Consider the following 21000-nt stretch of genomic DNA (forward strand, 5'->3'; position numbering starts at 1 on the left):
TTACCCCTTTCGCACGCGTGGTCGACCACATGCAGCTATCAAATGAATGGGGCACCACGCCACGCGTCATAATAGAACAAAAAAGACGGAACCTCGACTTTAGCGTGCCGAGAAAAAGGGGGTCTTTTTTTTTTTTTTAAATTTTGAACAAAGAGAAGGGAAGAGGCGAGCATATTATAAACTTTCATCTTTTTTTTTTTTTTATTTCTTAATGTAGCCATTATCTTTAAAATTTGTTTGACTATTATGGCCACAAAAAAAAAACAAAAATACTTGTGTAGCAAAATCGTGTGCCCCAACTGTTTATTGTTTCCGAACACTTGTGCCCTTTTCAAAAACTGGATGTCATTTTTGTCGTCTCTGCGTTTCGCTGCGTGTATGTGTACGTATATGTATATGTATTTATATGCGTGTTTATGTGTGTACATTTACCTGTAGCAGTCATGTGCATTCTTCGCCACCTTGGGTACGGGGCTTCACACCGCTGCCTACACCTGTAAGGTGTTTACAAAAGAAAGCCCGTATGAATTAATGAAGCCATAATAGAGACATTCTCATTTCCTTCGTCCTTCTTTTTTTTCCCACCCTCACGTTGATTATATTTAAAGCGTACTTTTATTTTTTAATTTACATTTTTTATTCCCCCTTTTATTAATTTTTCCCTTTTTTTTTTTTTTTTTTTTTTGTTTTTTAAATAAAAAATTTTGATGGCGAAGCCATTCGTCGCTTGTTTTTAAAATCTTTATGAATGGAAAAGGAAGAGAGACACATTAAAGACGAGACAAATAAAACAAGAGAAAGGTGCGTCACAGAAGTGGACATAAATGAATGCGCCGACATAATCCATACGAATCATTACCCTTGAAGGTATGTACGTATAAACGGTCACAGGAAAAAAAAAAAAAAAAAAAAAAAAAAAACTGCAATCCGCTTGGCAGTTGTGTCTGTCGTTCTAATCTATATATACACGCTACGCAAAATGGGGAGCATTTTTCCCCTTGAACGAACATTTGCTTTTTTGTGTGTAGTTCCAAAAAGCTGTAAAAAAAAAAAATGAACATGTGATAACCTGTATGGTGGAGAACTCACGGTGTAGCCGCAGGTGTATATATAGACGATTTCATATTTGTACGTTTATGCATGCCTGGAGAACCTGTTGTACCAATTAATATATCACTCTGCGATAATGCGCTCATAGTGTTTAAGTAAATGGTCTTTACATGGGCTCTCCAACGATGTTGCATTGTTTGTAATTAAGAAAAAGCGGCGTGGTTTCACCATAGCAGCGAGGCATACGGCATTTTACGGTTTCAACCGCATATATCTATGTAGTTACATATATATACTGTTGGGTCATTTAAATTGGTGGAGTGAATGTTTGCTTCTCGGTGACCGCCCAGGAGGATGATCGTGGAACGCTATAGAGAATAATTATTTATGCGCTGCAAACGAAGTCCTGTTATATGCATTTTTTTTATTTTCTGTATAATTGAAAAAATTAATACCTGCATTTTTGAAAGGTGTGCCCAGAATATACTGGAGACGGCAAAAATGGAATTAACCCGTTTGTAAGTTGCGAAGTCGCTACCTAAGTTGTTGCATATGTCGCCAGTAACCGCTACTGCTGCGCCTCATCACGACCAAACGCCGAACAAAACATGCGGCAGTATTTTGCTAGCGGAAAGGAAAAAAAAAATTTTGTAAACCATAGTTTTTAGTTGCGATCAAGGAAGAGAAGCCATCAAATCAGGCATCTGCTATTCGTTAATACAAAAAAAAAAAAAAAAAAAAAAAAAAAAAACGCAATAACACAACAGGACGGAGGTTAACCCAACTGTGGCGCAAGAAGCATGATCTGGGGTGAAATAATTGCAAGCATGTTACAAACGAAAGCTGGTGTATAGTTATGCGCCCCTGCTGAAACTTGAAGGGCAAATTGTTGACTTCCCTTTTTTGCATTAAATCATACCGAAGCCTCCCTTGTTTTGTACATACAGGGTTAAGGAACGGAACTGTGGAGGGACCATAGGCGCATAAGATCCGCCGACCATCTACCCACGATTCGCGTACCTCCCGCTTAGGAAAACAAGTCCCTCAACAAAACTGCGAACGCGTTGGCATGCATCTCATTCGCGCACGTAGAAGCAGGAGGCAGCAGCATCCCCATTAAAATATCAACACCCGTAATAACCAAAACAAAATGGGAGAGGCAGCGGAGAAGGCCAAATGCCAAATAGAACCAGAGAGAAAAGAAGCAGTGATAGATACATCAAACTGGCCACTCCTGCTAAAGAACTATGACAAACTGAACGTGCGAAGTTCCCACTTCACGCCCCTACCAATGGGAAACTCTCCCTACTCGCGCAATTTAGAAGAGTACTTAAAATATGGGATCATCAACTTGGATAAACCCAGTAACCCCTCCTCACATGAAGTAGTTTCTTGGATAAGAAAAATTCTAAGGTGTGAAAAAACAGGACACAGTGGTACCTTAGACCCCAAGGTGACGGGTGTATTACTCGTATGTTTAAATAGAGCAACTAGGTTGGTAAAATCGCAGCAAGAATCAGGAAAGGAATATGTATGTGTATGTAAATTTCATTCTAAACCGAAAAGTCTTGAAGAAGTAAAGCTAGTGCTAAATAACTTCCACGGGGCTATTTTCCAAAGGCCTCCATTAATCTGTGCAGTTAAAAGACAATTAAGAGTGCGCACGATTTATGATTCAAAATTGTTAGATTATGATGATGGTAATAATGTATGTGTATTTTGGGTCAAATGTCAAGCAGGAACATACATAAGAACGTTGTGTGAACATATAGGTTTGCTTCTAGGAGTAGGGGCCCACATGCAAGAATTGAGAAGAGTAAAATCGGGAAATATGACAGAGTACGATAATATGTGTACTCTACATGATATTTTGGATGCCCAACATGTGTATGATACAACTGGGGATGAAACCTACTTGAGGAGAATTATCACCCCCCTAGAAAAGCTTCTCATAAATTTCCCCAGGATAGTTATAAAGGACAGTGCAGTGAATGCCATCTGTTATGGTGCTAAGTTAACCATTCCTGGAGTTTTAAGATTCGATAATAATATTGATGTGAACTCTGAGATTGTGTTAATGACGACCAAAGGTGAAGCAGTTGCTTTGGCCATTGCTCAAATGACTTCAAGTGTCATTGCCACTGTTGACCATGGTGTTGTTTCTCTCACAAAAAGAGTTATTATGGATAGAGACACGTACGATGTGAAATGGGGTTATGGTACCAGATCTATGGAAAAAAAAAAATTAATCCTTGCTGGCCTCCTTGATAAGTATGGAAAGCCCAACGACAAAACACCTCTAAGTTGGATCAAGAGTGAAGGCTACGTTCCCAAACTGGTTGGCGATACGGCCATTTATACGCTCAACACGGATGGCAGTAACAACAATGAGGTACCAGAAAATGGGAACAATGTGATGGGTGAAAATAACCCCGTGGGGGGAAGTTCCGCTTTCAATTTAAGCGATGGCGAAAGTAAAAAGAAAAAGGACGGTGAAGGGGTGCAGGAAAATGACAACGCGGATGAGCAATCCGACTCGGGGGTAGTGAAAAAGAAGAGGAAAAAAAATTAAGTCCACTTAACTGACGAGAGTAAAGCATGTAACTTTCTCGAGGGACACACATCTGCGTCTGTCCCTAGAGGTGCAACCCGATTTAACGCGTTCCTGAGGGGGAACCCATTTTTCAGTAATGCCTCCGCGGGGATCGTTAGGAGTTTTTTCCAAATGGCGCATGGGCACCTGTGTATATAAAGATACACGCGTATGTATATGTGCCTTTGCAACAATTTTTTATGTGTTACATGTTTGTGTAGTCATGAGAGGCCTAACTGGTGCCGCGTTGCTCCTATATCTCATTGTGTTTTGTCCCTTACCATGCCTCCCTTACATCTCGCGTTCATTTCTCTTCAAGTGTACCCCCTGTCGCTTAACCTTTAAGACACACACAAAAAACAAAACTTCATTTTGAATTTAAACCATTTGAACCGTAAATATAGCAGACAACGAGCAAGGTGACCCTCTCGTCGTGCCGCAAAAGGTCACTAAAATTTGCGCTTAAACAGGGGTTCACACTTGCACCTCTTTTTAGGCAACCGTTTTGCCAAGAACGTAAGATGTTACACATTATCCACGGGTAACAGAATAAGTAAATAATATATCAGATTTAATCGACGCCCCGCTTCTCACCCCCGCGGTTCCTACGTCTTGCCATATGACCCCTTTTTTTCTGCGTCCATAAGCGTGAGGCTACTCCCCAGCGGCAGTGCCGACTTGATTCAAAACTTTTAAAAAAATTTCACCTAGGTTCTCAAAAAAAATTCGCACAAAATCTGCAGTTCGAGATGAAACGAAAAAATTGTACAAAATATGCCATTCCTTTAAAGGGGGCTTACGCAAAAAAGACAAAAAAAACAAAAACAAAAACAAAACCAGTGTCTTACTGCCCATTTATTCGCGCCTTGTTCATTCTGCCATGATCGCGCCATGGACACCCATGGTGAAACGTTATGACGTGCAAAGGTACATGTGTCTCCATATATACACATGCGGAAGTAACGAAGAAGTGTACAAATATGGAGGCTCCTATTTACCATCCCGCAGACCTGCCTCTCCTCCATGCTCTAATGTACCAGAATAGGGAAATACCGCTATATTCAGCTAACTCTTAACTACACTTTTCAATAGCTGCATAAAAACGGGGCCACTGATTACAGCACTATACTCATGCTTCAATTGGATATTCATATGGGTGTTCAAAGGGAGACACTCCTTTTGTTGATTCTCTATGGAACACTATGCCAGTGGTCCATGCCAAAGGGAAGAAGAGGAGGAGTGCCCTCTTCACAATTTCAGCTCGCCTCCTCCCGGAACCTCCTCACTTGTGTGCCTCTTTTATTTTCCCTTTCTTCTTTTCAGTACCTTTTGCGTCTTCCCCCTGCAACCCATGCTCTTTTCCCTTCTTGGTTTTGCTCATCCCCTTATCCTTGGCCTTGCCAGTGTGTTTATCGTGACCTCCCTTGCTGCTATCCCCCTGGTGACTATTCCTGCTCCCTTCGGTTGGTTCCTCATCTAGTGGTGCTTCCTCAGCAGATTGTACGAAGCTGACTTCGCCCTTTTTCTTACCTCGTGGGTCCTCCACAGGGCTGTCCCCCTCTTCAAATCCTTGTATGGTTACCTTTTTCCGTGCGCCCCTCCCGAACACGACGTTCCCAATATTAGGGTTGCTGCTAATGCTGGCAATTTCCGCGGGCACGAGTTTGATGTCCAAATGCAATTTTTTATAATTCGCTTTAGCTCTGTTTAAAAATTGATCAAAGTAAGGAGATAATAATCTACGGAATTCCACATCAACAAGAGATAGCAAAATGGTTTGTGTGTCTAAAATGACATTTGCAGTTCGTCTGATATTTTTTATTAAAGCTATTTCTCCAAAAAAATCTGCCTTTCTAAGGGTCGACAGAATAAGTCTATTTTTATTAATTTCGGAATTTTTTTCAACAGTGGCTAGACCATTACATATGATGTAAAACTTATCATCATGTGTATTCTCCTTTATGATGGTATGGTTAGGTTGGTAATGCTCAACCTTCATTGCGTAGGAAATATTTTGAAGTGTTTCCTCTGGGAGGTATCTCAGAATGGGTACATTTTTCAGTAAGGCAAGAATATGCAAGCAGTTTTGTTTTCTTTCTTCTAGCATGTCTTTTAAGTGGTCGTTATAGGATGATCTGTCTAAGATCCAAACAACAGCATTGTCGGAACATATTTTTACCTCATAATCTGCTGGTGTCCCTTGAATAGCTTCGTAGCAGCCGTATAACTCCTCATTTTCAATCTCTCTAATCACAGTTTCAATTCCAAAAATGTTGTGGCTAATTATGTTTGCAGTACCCTGGTACAGGAATATAATAGGCGCATCATTGTCCCCTTGTTTGGTTACAACATCTCCAGACTTCATAATCTTACGGTTCATTAATGTTGCAAAGAATTTTCTCTGGTCCAATGTTAAGTATTTAAAATGTATATCAAGCTGCAACAGTTTTTCCAATTCTTGACATTCATTAGAACAAGATTTATGTTGACACTTATTTATTATTATTGGCTCTTCGTAATTTATCTTAAAATTTGTTTCCATCACTTCGGTACTCATTTTTATGAAGTCTGCTTCATTTGCTTGGAAAAAGTGAACAACCCGATTTAGCAGTGACTTTTTCTCATTGTAAGCTACGTAGGCTTGTTCTACGAAAACTTCTCCATTCAGAATGCTAAATACAACTTCTAGGGGGATTTGCTCCTCATTCATTATGTTAATCTCATCCCAAATATTTTTTATATTCGTTTTACTCAACCCTACGCTATCGCACACTAGTTCGAAATTGGCAAAACTGCAAAGACTATCATCCTGGGCGTTGAACTGAGGAACTATCTTCTTAAATGCTAACAAACTACTTCCGTACACTTCGCACAGACGTAAATTGAGTGAGTACATGTCGATGTCCTCGTCTCTGTACATACTTATGTAAAACTGTGTCAATGTTAAGATGCCCTTTCCATCACAAAGGTACTTGAACAAACTTTCCATATTGTCCCTGCCTTCAAATAACTCTTCCAGATTTTGAGATGCGATAAAATTTAAGAAGTCGTTGTATTTTATGTATCCAGTATTGAATTTGTCTATACATTCATAAAAATGAAAAATGGAATTGTATTCTGAGCAGATAAGCCTCATTAGCTTGTTCACCATTTTGTCTACCTTCAGGTCGGAAGAGTTGGGTGGATTGATCTTTTTTTTTAAAATGCTTGAAGATTTATGTTGTATGGAACTTTGCTTGTTATCTTTCGATTGGCTTGCGTTTTCCTTCCTGTTTGATTCATGGTTTAGGGTTGTCATTTTTGCCTCCTCCACTGGTGCACCGCCCTCTTCCTTCTCATCCCTCTTATTGCCGCTGGGTTGATCGGGGTTTAATTCTTCCTTTTCATTCTTTTCTGGGAGTAATACTCCCTTTTTCTTCATCAAGGCTTTCATTTTTTTCTCCTCCTTCCGTTTTATCCGTTCGAACACCTTCAATTCTTTAAGCTTAATTTCTTGTATTTCTTGCTTCTTCTCCTCCTTAATTTTGCTAATCCTGTCTTCGTTGCTCACAATGCTTAGGCTACGGTTGGTGGAGAGGTTTATGGAGCTTCCATGTTCGACTTCGTTTTCATTTTCCGCATGGGGGCGGTCATCCGTGTCTTCGTCGTTTGCGTTACGACCTTTTAGGTTTCTCTTCTTCTTGTTGCGCTTCTCCTTCTTCAGCTTGGCATTTATCTCTTTCTCGAAACTGAACATCTCGTTGTTATCGTCTGAAATGCTGCTGAGGGAGCTTCCGAGTTCCGGGATCTTCATCGACACAGAGTGCATATCCTCGTTAAACTCACCATTACCATACATGGACTTGAGCCACGGCGGCAGGCTGTAATTCTTCGTGTACCTTACATCAGCTTCCTGTAGCAGCTCATTAAATATTATTCCAAAGTGCTCAATAAAGGAATCTTTGTCAATGGCTAGTAGGAAGCAATTCGTGTGAGCCTCACAGGTAGCTGTTCTCAGCTGATTATTTATAATGGACAATTCTCCAAAGTAATCGTACTTGTACAAGTACACAGATTTTGTTCTTCCACCCCTGTGTGTAGATTCTTCCTTTTGGTTGTTATCCGTATTGTGCAAATTGTTCATATGCTGAACATCTTCCACCTCTTTGTCGTCCACCTTAACGGACACGATTCCCTTTTTAATTATGTAAAAATGGTCAGGGGTGTCGTTGTGCCTTATTATGATTGTTCCCTTTCTGAAAAATTTAAAATTGAAATGTTTCGCACCATTGTACATCTGGTCGTTATTTAAATTCTGAAGCACATTTACCTTCTTTAGAATTCTTATGACTTTTATTACAAAGTCGTTGTCCTTCTTCATCATCACCTGGTTGTTTATACTCTTTGTTAGCTCATCAGTGTGATTAATATCATTTTTTTTGTTGAGTGTGTCGATGAAGGGTGCAAGGAACTTCTCATACAAGGATGCTTCTAACGTGTACAATTCTGTGTCTACGGAGGCCACTGCAATGAAGGAGGACTTTGTCTTATTCAAAATTAACTGATGACCAAAATATTGATTTTGCCTAACTGTGGATATTTCCTCATACACATTTTTGTACTGATTAAATTGCTGTACGGATATCTCTCCTTCTTTAACAAAGTAAAATTTGTCAAACAAATCCCCTTCCAATATAAGGTGCTTTCCTTTGGGACATTTTTCCCACTTGAGATTCTTAAGAAATGTTTCTTTATCCTTCATTTTGTTTAGGACTTTTTTTAATACCTTAACCTTCATCAAATGGGATTCCATTTCTTCCACAAAATATTTCTGTTCTGTGTTGAAAAATTTTAGTAAAATTTTATCCAAGTCACTGTAAAATGAGGTCATGTTGCTTTTGTTGATGTATTCTACATCCAACGTGATGTTGTCTTCTGAGAGGGTTACTGAGGAGAAGTCTCTATTTAGGCTACCAACTGTGGAGAGCTGATTTGTGTATTTTCTTGAACTCGACCGTTTGACCTCAATCAACATTTTGTCTCCATCGGAGGGTAACTTCTGCAGCATGTTTCCTGCGTTGGGGCGATTCTCTCCATTGTTGTCTACCTGAAGCGTCGCCCCTTCCGCTGCTATGTTCCCACTTGAGTAATTCTTAATGATGTGCTGAATGCCATGCGTGTAATTGGTTCGGAAATATTCCACGAATTCTTTCACGATCTGTTTATTCAAGAGGGAAAGAAAGTACTCTCTCGAAATACAGTAGCAGTGAGCTACATCTGACTCGACCACCGCGTCGCACGTTCTCAGAGTGTTAAATATGAGGGCTACTTCCCCAAAAAAGGAGCATCTAGAAATGACCCTCACCGGGGTGCTCATCACACTGTTACAGTAGAAATGTATTTCCCCTTGTTTCAATATGTAAAAATGGGTAGGATCATCATGCTGTCTTATAATAACTTTTTTTTTTTTATATGTACATTTTTGAACATTCATGGATAAGCTTTTCTTTAAGGCGTCTGGTAAATTTCTGATGATGGGTACGTCATCGATAATGCTCATAAATTCTTCTGAAACTTCTCTTTTCTGTTCCACTAGCTTTACAAAGTCGCTGGTATATAGCTCCTTATTTATCTCAATCACAGCAACATTTGTGTGTGCCGTGTAGGAGCGCACGTTGGCCCTGTCGATCACGTTGATGCTGTTTATGAAGGAGTTAGGCTCCGTGGTGTGTCTTAAAATTCCGTTCAACAGGATAACGATGGTGTTGTTTTGGTAAGAATTGCCTGTTGTTTCCCCGTATGATATTTCCTTTTCCTCTTTTTTTCCAATTTTTATGTCTCTCTCCCCCCCTAGGGATACAAAATCGTGGCCCTCTTTAAAACATTTTTTTTTTAACTTTTGTATGAAATTTTTTATTTCATTTTTATCCAAAAAGTTGAAAGGGGTGACATGATTCAACACTTGCGTCAGAACCTCTATTTCGTCTACTGTGAGCGGCTGTGTTGAATCCTTTTCGCTTAAGTTGTTTAGTAAGCGAGGGCAGATGGTTCCTCGCAGCCTGTTTTTGTGGATGCATATGGAATCCGCCTCCTCCTCTTCCTTGGTGTTTATTAGCTTGGTTTTAATTTCTTTTATGCCTTCCTCCGTTTCGTGGCTCCCTACGGTTATTTTCCCGTTTAAGAACCCACAGAATACTTTGTAGTCCAGCTTGTCGTACTCCAGAAAGGGGGCGAAGCTCTTCCATAAAGCCAGGCAGTGGTCTACATGTATTCCTATGTTGTACATTAGGCACATGAAGATTTTTTTGCTGATTGGGGGAATTGTGCCCACGTCTTCCAGCGAGTCCGGTTCGACTTCCCTATCCACTTTGGCCAAGCTGCTCACCTTCCGCTCGTAGAAGCAAACCCGGTCGGAGTGCTTGTACCTGTACTTATGCCTGGTGAACAACTGGAAGGAGTCAAGCTGCAGATCCACGTCCAGATCTGCCGCCTCCTCCTCATCGCTCTGGGAGCTGCTCGTGTCATCTTCATCCCTCTCGCTGTTGCAAGTCTCGTGGTTGATTATCAATCCCCTTTTCACTGATCCGTAAATTTCCAAAATCCTCCGTTTTATTTTAGAAAAGGGGCACTCAAAGCCCTCAAAATAAAAGTACAAATCCTTCAACTCGATGGCAAAATTGAAATCGTCCAAAGAAAAATACTCCTTGTAGAGAGACAAATTGTGATTAACATAATTGTATCCATCATCCGGGGGTGATCTGTTCTCTCGAGTTTGGTCAACAAGGGGGTTTACAGCGACGGAAGCGGGTGCCCTGTGTAGCTCATTTTTGTTATAATCATTTTTCTGAGTTGGGCCCGTCTTTTGAGGATTATTTTCTTCCCCCCCGCTTGGCTCCCCCCAAAATTCTAACGTCTGCAATACCTTGTTCTTATTCGTGTAGTACACATAAAACAGGATAGAGTAGTACAAGCAAGTTACATCCTCCTGGGAGTAACAGTACTTTTCCATTTTCTCATTCTCAGAAAAGAAATAAATAAACTCGTTCAAGCTGATGTACAAGTTATTTTTCTTCTCCACAGATTTGAAAAAGGTCTTTAAGTTATCAAAAGATTCGTTGATATGAATATAAATTAAATTTTTTTTCTGCATGGAAATAAAGTTGTATTTATGTAAGTCGTCTTTCATATCCCTTTCCACCTCCAGATAGCGAAATATGTGTTTTAAATAAATGTATCTCTTCCCCTTGTAGTTCTTGTCCATGCAGTTAAAATGGTATGTGCATGTGTCTTTTGATATTCCCACTATATCACAGAAATTAACAAAAGAGACGTCGAAAATTTTGTCAAAGTTGTTAATGTCTTCATCGTGGAAAAGGTTAATTAGGTTTATCACCCCACCTTCCAGAAGACGACTTTTAAAACTTTCGTAATTTTCATTATTCAAAAAGAGAATCTTGTGGTATAGTGTTTTTAGAGAAGAGCTATTACTGTTATTGCATATGTACTCGTTAATGTTTTTTAATTCCACTTGGCTTAGGTGTACTTGTTTCTGTGAACCTCCTTTTTTCACTTTCCCCTTGACAGAAAATTTATCCGCTTCGAAGTAGTTTTTTAAAAGGTACTCTAATATATCTGTTGCCATTACCTTGGCGTTGAAAATTTTATTTTTGTAATCCCTCACTAGGTTAATCTTGCTATGCACAATTAGGTTCATGAAAAAGGTGTACACATTTTTATCGTGAACATGAAGTATCTGTCTGAACGCCTGAATTTTTACATTAGCATATTTGTTGTTGTCGAAGAGATCTTGTTCGGAATATTCGCTCCCCGATTCGAGGAAATTCTCATTGTGGAACGGCTTAAGGGGTGGTTCCTCACTCTTGTCGGTTGCACGGCTACTGTGCGTGCTTTCACGGTCTTCGAGAGATCCACCCTGATCATCATTTTTGGCGAGTTCATTTTGGTCGCACTCTTTATTAGGATCCTCTAGAACGTCATCTTTTTGTGGCTCCCCCCCATCGCTATCTTCCTCCGGTGCACTTTCGCCATCTCCCATTTGCGCATCCCCCTCCGGCTGTATCAATTCTAACGCGCCCGCACCCCTCATGGTGTTTATCCTCCTAATATCGTCTAGGGCAACCGAACCGCTGACGATAATCTTGTCCTCAACGCTTAGCCGCTCTGAAACTTGCGCCACCGCACCTATGCGCATTTCACCTCCACCCTGATTGATATCCTCCTCTGGGTTATCTTCTCCCCCCATGTGATCCTCCTTCTCCGGTTCACTTGACAAATTAAAAAATTGCTTCTTCTTCCCATCTTCCGCATCCACTGAGTTTGTAGCATCTGATTCGGCGTGGCCTAAACTGAATTCTTCACGATCATTTGCTTCTTCTTCACTTTGGTTCATTTTTCCTTCGGTGGGTTCTACATCGAATGACTTACTTGACTTTATGGACTCTACGCTACCTTGGCTGCTATCCTTTTTACTCACATTCGATGCTCTCCTCTCCTTTTGAGGAGACTCCCCAATAAGACTACTTCGACTCCGTTCATTCATCGAATGGGTAGGAGAAAACAAACCTTCTACATTTTTACTGGTCATATTTTTTTCCATTTTATTTTTGTCTATATTTTTAATAGTATTTATTAACACCCCTAGGGAGGAGTCATGTCTCCTGGGATGCTCTTCTCGCATGTAGAATTTTTCTGAGATATCGTCATTTTTTTTTAAATTTTCCTTCTTCATGTTTTCCTCTTGGCTCTTATCACTCGGTTCGATTTCCATTTCGATTTCCATCTCTCGGTGGTTTTGGTTTTCCTCTTCGCCCGCTTGGTTCTCATTGGTGGGTGGGTCTCCGTCTACTTGGCTCGTTCGCTCTACTTGCACTTTGCGCGCTCGTTCCTCTTCCCTTTGTTTCTCTCTCTCCATTTTCCTCTGCTTTTCTTTCTCCATTTTCCTCTGCTTTTTTCTCTCCATTTTCCTCAGCTTCTCATTCTCCATTTCTGCTTTTATTTTCCTCTGCTTCTCCTGCACTTCTTTTATTTCCCGCTGTCTTTCCCGTTTGGATTCCCTCTTTTTTTCCCTTGTGGCATCCCCCTCCTTGCTCCCTGTGGCTTCGGCCCGCTTCTCACCAGGGTGATCACTCCTGAGGGTGCTCTCCTCAGAATGGTGACTTCCCCGCCTTGCATCATCCTCTAATGTAACGTCATGATACTGAGTACTGTCCTCCTCCACATAAGCACTTCCCCTTTTTTGGTTGGCCTCATCTTCATGGAGCCTTTTCCCCTTCTGGCACGATTTAGTGACTCCCCTTTTTCCATTTCCTGGAGTCCCTTTATTAGCGCACTGTGCAGTGTCACCATGTTGGACATTTAAAATGTGCTTGTTAAAAAAATTAATAAATTTGTCTTTGCTTATCTGGTTTTTACATACACTCTCATTTTGTACGAAATACTCGTAGATGTGTTTGTATTTTACGAACTGATAAATGATTTTTCGCTTAATGTAGAGGTTCAATTGGTCAATATTTTTGTTCCCACAGAGGAGGTTGTTCCTAGGATTGTCACTTGTTTGTAATTTTTGTTCCTGCCCTCTTAACCATTCACGCAGTGCCTCCTTGTATTCCACACGATTTAAATACAATTCGTTCTTCAATTTGTTGCTGTCCTCTTTTTTTTTTTGGCTAGCCAGTTGGCGTCCTCCCGATTGCATCATTCGATCTAGTTCCTGCTTCCTCATGCTTATTAATTTTTTTATTCTAAAGTAGTATACTTCATTTTGCATGTCACCTTCGAGCTCGGCCACACTGGCATCGTGTTCGTCTTGTCTGAAGATCTGTTCATATTTCCTTTTCTAATTAAAAAAAAGAAGGAACAATAAAAAATACAAAATGTGCATCATTTATGCTATTACATAACTAGTCCTATGCAGGATATTCCTCATCAAAATACATTTTATGGAAATATTCCTCCCCTCAGTCGAGCCCATGTGGACTATTTGCTCCTCAACAGAAGGGACCACTCATGCATATATTTATCTCTATTCAGAGGAACACACAAAAAGGGACACTTTAATCTTCATAAGTAATTATGCAACATTTTAACATACGCAAAAATGGACGCCTTTTTTATTTTTCAGAATTGACCACGTTGATTTGAAAAATTAAGACAAATAGCACTCCCAATAGTGTTAGATCAGCATCATATTGTTTCAAAAAAAAAAAAAAAAAAAAAAAGCAAGTAAAGGTGTAAAAGACATTTGGGCACCACATGCAGAGAGGTGGGGGGAGGAAAACGAATAGTCCGAGCGCCCTTATAATGAAAATAACGTAGAGGCGCAAAGATTTAAGGAGGATTCACCAAGCGGTAAAGCAGTGATGATAGTAATTGCTTTACCGTTTAGACCCCTTTTTTCTAATGAATATTGAATACACCATGCAGCTTGTAACTTTTCATACATGTGGGCATACCTCGAAGCAACCGGCGTCCTGGTCCAGCTCCCTAATCCGGTTCCACGATTGGGTCAACATTTGCTCGTTATGATCAATTTTGGAGCTATTTATTTTACACATGCGGTAAAAATTTGGTGTGCTAAAATCAGACAGGTAGTTGTAATATTTTTGGTGTTCCTTCCTTGAGACAAGTTCGTCCCCGTTATTGCCAGCCTCATAGAATATGTTCCACGGGGATGAACTGTCCTTTTCACTAAAATGGCGGATCGAATCATCGCATCCATTCAAATTATGGTAGTTCATATTTTGATCTCTATTCAAGCTGAACAGTTCATTTAGATCATCTTTTAACTTCTCTCTCATGTCATATATGTATGATTGGTAAATATGTGATTTTTTCTTTTCACTTAATAACTGTTGTTTTAGGTCTGCATTTGTACTTTGCGAGCATCGCAAATTGTGAAACATTCTTTTTATGCTATTATTTTTGTACAACTCGATGTTATCCCTTATGCAGGGGTCAATATTGATAGAAGTGGAATCGTAGAAGAAATTGAACTTCTCCACTAAAAACGGATCATTCAAAATGAAGGTTTCTATTTGTAAAATTTTTTCTTTTAAAAAATCATTCTGTTTTATTAATTGTTCTTTTTCTACTTCCATCAGGTTCATCTTCTTTTGGAACATAAGTGGTTCATCATATTTCAAATTGCTGTTAAGGATGTCTAAAATTTCTTCCAAAATTTTTGTACATTTGAGGATTCTATTTATTTTTCCTTCAAACGTCATGTAGTTTACCTCAGCTGGTTTTGTTTCGCCGCCCTTTTCATTTCTGCTTCTCAACATGTTTCGTCCTTCCTCTTGATGTGGCAATAAGTGGTTGAGGCTTTGGCTTAGAAATCCATTTTCTATTTTCAATTTTCCGTTTCCCTCATTTGTGTGTGGTTCGTATTTGTCCCTGTTTAACAGCGTGTTGTTCAGTTGGGCGTTATTTTCTTGCAGCGAGAGGTTTTGCCGCAGCATTTGTTCATATTTGTATTTTATAAACTCATTTTCGTCACTCAATTTATGCATTTCGTTCATACACATGGTATGCGTCCCGTGCGTCTCGAGCGGCCCATGCCTTCTATGCACCCTGTGAGTCCCTTTTTCATTTTTGTAAAAACCGCATGCATCCCTTTCGTTGCACTTCCTAACCAGTTGCTCATTTGTTTTTTTCAAAAAGTAGTTTTCTTGCTTGATGAAATTGTTTATATTTGCTAATCGCACGATATACTTTTTTAATGAGCTGTGTATGAGTGAGACATCGTTTATGTCTCTTTGTGCCCCCGCCGGATTGACCTTGAAGTTGTTTCTGTCCAGACATTCCTTCAGATAATGGTGGATGTTTTCTATAGCTCCAGATTCGAGGTCATCCATGTTTTCCTTCCTCATATGGGGTTATACACTACTTTACGCTAAGTTATACTGTGCGAGTTTGTTCCCAGCTTGGGAAAACGTTTCGGTCTGCTTGCTAAGCTTTATTGTGCCAACCCTGGGTACTCCGCAATGCGCACTTGCTTCGCTTCGCTCATCATAAGGCTCTTCCTCTATAGAGTTGTCTTCTCTGTTCAGTTAAAATGCACACGATTTTTTTTTCTTTCTTTTTTTTTTTTTTTTCCTCACACCTTGCTTACATTTCGAATCAGTTCCCCCATTGGCGTATTTTAAAAAAATTCTTTTTGTAGAACAATTTTGCAGGAAAAAAATAAAATGTGTGAAATTGCACTTTTGGGAAAATTACACGAGTCACCATAAATTCTACCGCATTCGTGAAACATTAAATTTTTTTTAAAAAAAGACTGAGTGAGCATCGTCACCAATGTTAACAAATTGATTGGTACATTTGACGTGTTCACAACGTTTATAATCATTTACACTGATCAGATGTATATAATGTTTAAAACAAAAAAAAAAAAAAAAACGTGGGCCAAATTAAACCACAATAAAATAATGTACGTACAATTTTTTATCATTGTACGTGTTCGCTTTGAATGAATAAAAAAAAGGTTGTCCATTCGTCCGTTTAATTTTCCCCTTCATGTCACTGTGCATGTCTATAAAAAAAAAAAAAAAGTTGACGCTGGGGGGAGGGGTGTAACCCCTGCGTTAAATGCACTGCCGGCGAATATGCGCGCGCGCACAAATGATTAGCGGCAAATGTTTACAAAATGGAAGACGTGAGCCGGCCAAGTGAGTGAGTCAATGCCCAGGTGTTTCACTGCCAAATGGGAGGTTCCTACCCTTCCCCCATGAGTTCACATTATAACACTCGAAAAATGCACAATTTATTTTTCCCTTGGCAAATATACTACTTCGCGTAAGGTTGGCTAAATCCTTTCCAAGGCGAACGGGTTGCCAAAACCTGTACAAGCGAGCTTGCCACGGAGGAATAAATTCTGTGAAGACCTATTCATTGGCAAAAACGCCTTGGCAAACCATTGAAAGGGTCACTTTATGAATAAATTTAGACAAGAAAGAAAAATGTTAGTGATGATAAGGTTGGCAAAGGAAGTTCAAAATGGAGGAAAACTGCACGATGTCACAAATAAATATAATTTATGTTAATGTGATGTTACCCGTAGGGTGGAAAAAAAAAAAAAAAAAAAATCCAAAAAACAATTGATGCTAAAATGGGATCCCAAAAAGGGGCAGACAAATTTACAAAAAAATAATCAAACGTATATGGGGGAACTTAAAAAAAAGGAGGTTATTCCCTTCGAAACAACATAGTTGTCTCTTTTTTTTTGTTCTTTTTTTGTACCCCATACTCATCTGCATGTTAAGCAAACCAATTAAAATTGCACATTTTTTCCAATGGGTTATAAGGACACACCAAAGGGACTTCAAAATTATGAACAACAGAATAAAACGGCATCACAAAAGAACCAATCCCGAATCATCCGTGTCGTAGTTTAATTCTGTGAAAAGGGAATTGGAATGAGGAGTTTATATGAAAGAAGCATACCGATATATACATATACACATGTGCCCCGATTCACCAAGTGAACCCTCCTACATGGTTATCTTAAAAGTTACCACTCCTGAAGGTGTACTGTGGCTCCTCATCGTAAACTTCAAATATGCTTGGATCAATAAGTTTCAAATTTTTGGTTAAATTGAAATAGTCCTCCTTACACTGCGCTCAAAAAAGGGGGAAAAAAAAAAAAAATATTATGTAGTATATATCGAGCTTAATACCTCCTGTTGGGTTGGTTGTTATAGAAAACCTCTTTCATGTCTCTCCTGCGCGTTTTCAAACATGTAGGCGCACGATTATAATTCACTCATAGCATTACATCCACGACGAATATCATCGACAAAGACGAATTCAAATACTCCCATGGAAGAAACTTTATCTTCTGTGTGAAAAATTCAGTATCATAATTTTCATTTAAGTCTGTGAAGGCCCTTTGGCATTTTATATGAGGGTCGAGGTAAAATAGGCCGTTTTCATTTGCCGCATAAAAGTAGTGAGCACTGGTATGCGCATTGCCACTACTTATGCCTTGGAACTGTTTTAGGCCAAAACAGGAGAGTAGGGACTGTTTATATTTCATTATGTTAAAAGAATCAGTCCCTAGTTTTAGGCACACCCATATAATCACTAATATTTTCTCTTTGATTTGAAAAAATTTTAACACTTGATTGTTGTACATTACGCCCGTGTCGAAGGCGACTGAGAACAAGGCATGTCTTTTTTTGCGCTTTACAAAAAAGTATTCCTTCTTGTTCATGACTCGATCCGTAGGGGTAATCTCTCTCCCCTGGATAGGCTCACTTTTTCTAAGGAAGTGATTATCCCGTGTTAAGCAGCTTCCACGATTTAGCGGGATTTTGTTTTTTCTCTTTTTCACAAAGCGGACCTTCTTTCTGTTAATCAGGTTGGATATAACAACAGCGCTGCTGGTCGGCCCAAGCCACTCATGCACAAAATGCTCCATGTTTTTTTGGCTAACTTTTTTGTACTTCATGGTTTCGTAAATGATATTCTGAATGGAGTACTTGGCGCTTTCCATGTCTCTGAACTGCAGTAGTACGGAGTATACCAGCGAGTTGTTCATGTTCACGTGTTGAACAGCACTCATGTGTGGTGGTTGCGCTGCGTTGGCCTTTACTTCGTCCCCACTGTCGATGGTCATCCGGGGTGTGCTTTCCCCCCCGGTGGTCAGAAACATTTCGTAATTCTTAAAATAGCGATATACGTTTTGTTCCCTTTTTTGGGAGACATTATCCCTCCAGGCAGAGGAACATAAGGAGGTGGATGATAACCCTGCTGTTGTTGCCTCCCCGTTGTTAACACCTTGCACTTTATTGCGTTCACAAAATTGGGACTTGTCCATAGGGGGGAAATTACTACAAGTGCTAATTGTGGAGTTGTTATCATAGCAGTAAGTTGCGTCTGATTTTCCGTCCGTTATAAAATAATCGGCCTCTTTTATGTTCTCATCGCAGCAATTTCGTGCAGGCGTCTTTTCATCGTGGTAACTTATTTTAGAGGCATTTTTATTTTCCTTACCTGTGCTAATGTGTCCCCCTGCACCCCCCAACTGCTGCTCATTTGACGATTTTTTCAAATAATTTTTATAAAATGCGTAATCGCTCATATTGTGAAAGAAGGCATACTTCTTGGAGACCTTGTACTTGATTAGTATCTGTGCTAACACCATTTGGACAACCCGTATCATGCACCCCCACCCGGTATCGCTCATGTATATTGATATCGTGTCGTCTCCTTCGGTATATTTGGTTCTTTTCCTCTTTGTAAATTCGGCATATTTATTTTTGTTAACCTGGGTGTACAGAAGGGAGATACTCTCCCTCTCCAAATAGGAGTTTTTGAATTTTTTGCCTTGTGACATTTCATTCATTTTATTGCTAACCCTCTCTTGCCCCACTGTTGTTTCATTCTTTGCTACCATTTTGGAGTCCTCACCCGATGAGTCATTTGGTAAATGTGTGTACGCACTGGGGCTCGTACCCTCCGATTGCTTACCTACAAGGAGGGTGTCATTCATGGTGGATATTCCCCCACTGCTATGCTTATCTGCTTCTTCATCACAATTGAGGGAGTCCCCACTGCCGTTACCCCCATTTGTTCTATTCACATCCGAATTACTTCCATAATTTTCTAAATACAAAACAGTTTTGTTGCTATCGTTTGTACTATCGAAAGAGGTGTCCCTATTATTATCGTCCTCCGAAACCGTTCCACATAAGTCGTTTTTCGCACCAAATGGATTACCATTCGTGTAGTTGTAATCGTCTCTGTTGAAATGGGATCCACGAATCGATTTGGAAGTATTGTCAAAATTCATGTAGAAATATTCCATTTCGTCAAAGGATATTTTTTTAAAAAAATGTTCAGGGAGGTCTGTGAAATTGATAACTCTTTCTTTGTAGTACTTTCTTTTCCTCTTCTTTCTGTTTGTCTTTTTTGTCATTCCCCCTTGTTCTTTTCCTTTTTCGCCTTCCTTCGTTCGCTCTACCTCTTGGCTCACGTTGTTGGAGTGTATCCCTCCGCTATTTGTGCTGCAGGTGATTGGTTCGTTGTTGCGGTTCGAAGGGACCATCTCTGTGCTGGTGCGGCTAGAGAAGCTCCCACTGGAAAAACTCGCACTGGAGAAGCAATTTCTATCGCTAATCTTTAAGCGGAAGTTCGATCTGTATGTGAAGAGCACCTTCGATTTGCACAAAATTAAAAAAAGCTTAAACGACTCCACATCTTTAAGGTTAAAACGTTTGCCGCACATGTAGGCCGTGTTGGATAAGTTGCGCATGTTCAGAGGTAGGTAGTTAAAAATGGAAACCGTGACAAGCATCTTAAAATATCTCCGAAGGGACAAATTGTACTTTATGTTGTTAAAGTAGTTTACTAGCTTATATTTGGACGGGATCGTGTGGGGATGGGCGTGTTCGGTATCCTTCTTTTTCGCGATAACTGCGTTATTTTTGCATTTTCTCTGATTTTTTTTTTTCCTTAAAAGGATATTTGCTTCGTTGCTATTGCTTCTGCTGCTGATGTTGGCGTTTGTGCCTACCTCATTTGACGTCACTTTGGTGGGACTGCCATGTCTATCATGACTGCCCCGCGTTGGGGGGGAATTTTCGAGATTGCCATCTTGGCCCTGTTGCGGTGAATTTGCTTTTTTTCCCATTTTTTCGTAACGCGCGGCAGCATGAAGGTTGGAAGAATGAAGAACAGAAAGCACTGCATAGTATTATCTGTGTTGTGTAGACATTTTCACCGCTTCATCTGTTGGCGCTGTTTGCACACATACGCATGCACAGGCGCATGCCTAGGACATCCCAAAAGGGACGAGAAAACGGGAGAAACGAAAAAATCGCTCCTAAAAATAACGAGCAAAAAGGAAAAGGAAAAACACGTTGATAAAAATCATCATTTTATGATTCCCCTCCAAGGAAGGAAACCGAGTAGACAGTTAAACTGCATAACCGCACAGTCGTACAATGTTGCGGGGCCAAAATTATAAATATGTGACTACATTTTTTTTCGGCTCACTTGGGCGAAGTAGAGATCACTCCTTATGACAGTATTCCCCTTGTCATATTTCGCGCTTGCGCAAAAATTTGTGCATACTGTAGCATTTTCCTTCTTTCCCCTTTCGGAAATCATCAAAACACACGTCCCCCGCTGTCGATCGCGCAATTTATGCATTACGCGAGAAAGAAAGGCTCACATTTTTCTTTACATAGATTTATATGAAAATTAAAATCGACTCAGATGAAAAGTATATTTACACTTTGTATAACCCCATCGACGATGAAATATTGTGGAATTTTTTTTTTTTGGGGGGGGACACTGATTAAATGGAAGACATTACGATTTACAATTCCTGCGGGGGGAAGGTGAACTTACATTTC

At 39.9% G+C, this 21000-nt stretch overlaps 3 protein-coding genes across 3 annotated transcripts; 1 reads left to right on the forward strand and 2 right to left on the reverse strand.

The window, feature by feature from the left end:
* Positions 1-2200: 2200 nt before the first annotated feature.
* On the forward strand, positions 2201-3622 carry AK88_00535 (tRNA pseudouridine(55) synthase; the record flags this gene model as incomplete). The annotated part of the gene is made up of 1 exon (XM_012478183.1): positions 2201-3622. One exon carries the CDS (start codon positions 2201-2203, stop codon positions 3620-3622), a length of 1422 nt encoding a protein of 473 aa, XP_012333606.1.
* Positions 3623-4925: 1303 nt separating this feature from the next.
* Positions 4926-15510, reverse strand: AK88_00536 (uncharacterized protein; the record flags this gene model as incomplete). Its single annotated transcript, XM_012478184.1, has 2 exons — positions 4926-13478; positions 14095-15510. 2 exons carry the CDS (start codon positions 15508-15510, stop codon positions 4926-4928), a joined length of 9969 nt encoding a protein of 3322 aa, XP_012333607.1.
* A 1482-nt stretch (positions 15511-16992) lies between these two features.
* AK88_00537 (uncharacterized protein) lies at positions 16993-20273 on the reverse strand (the record flags this gene model as incomplete). The annotated part of the gene is made up of 3 exons (XM_012478185.1): positions 16993-17036; positions 17155-17254; positions 17415-20273. The coding sequence occupies 3 exons, from the start codon at positions 20271-20273 to the stop codon at positions 16993-16995; spliced, it is 3003 nt and encodes a 1000-aa protein (XP_012333608.1).
* Between the last annotated feature and the right edge of the window lie 727 nt (positions 20274-21000).

Source organism: Plasmodium fragile (genome assembly GCF_000956335.1).
Source record: "Plasmodium fragile strain nilgiri unplaced genomic scaffold supercont1.4, whole genome shotgun sequence".
Taxonomy (NCBI): domain Eukaryota; phylum Apicomplexa; class Aconoidasida; order Haemosporida; family Plasmodiidae; genus Plasmodium; species Plasmodium fragile.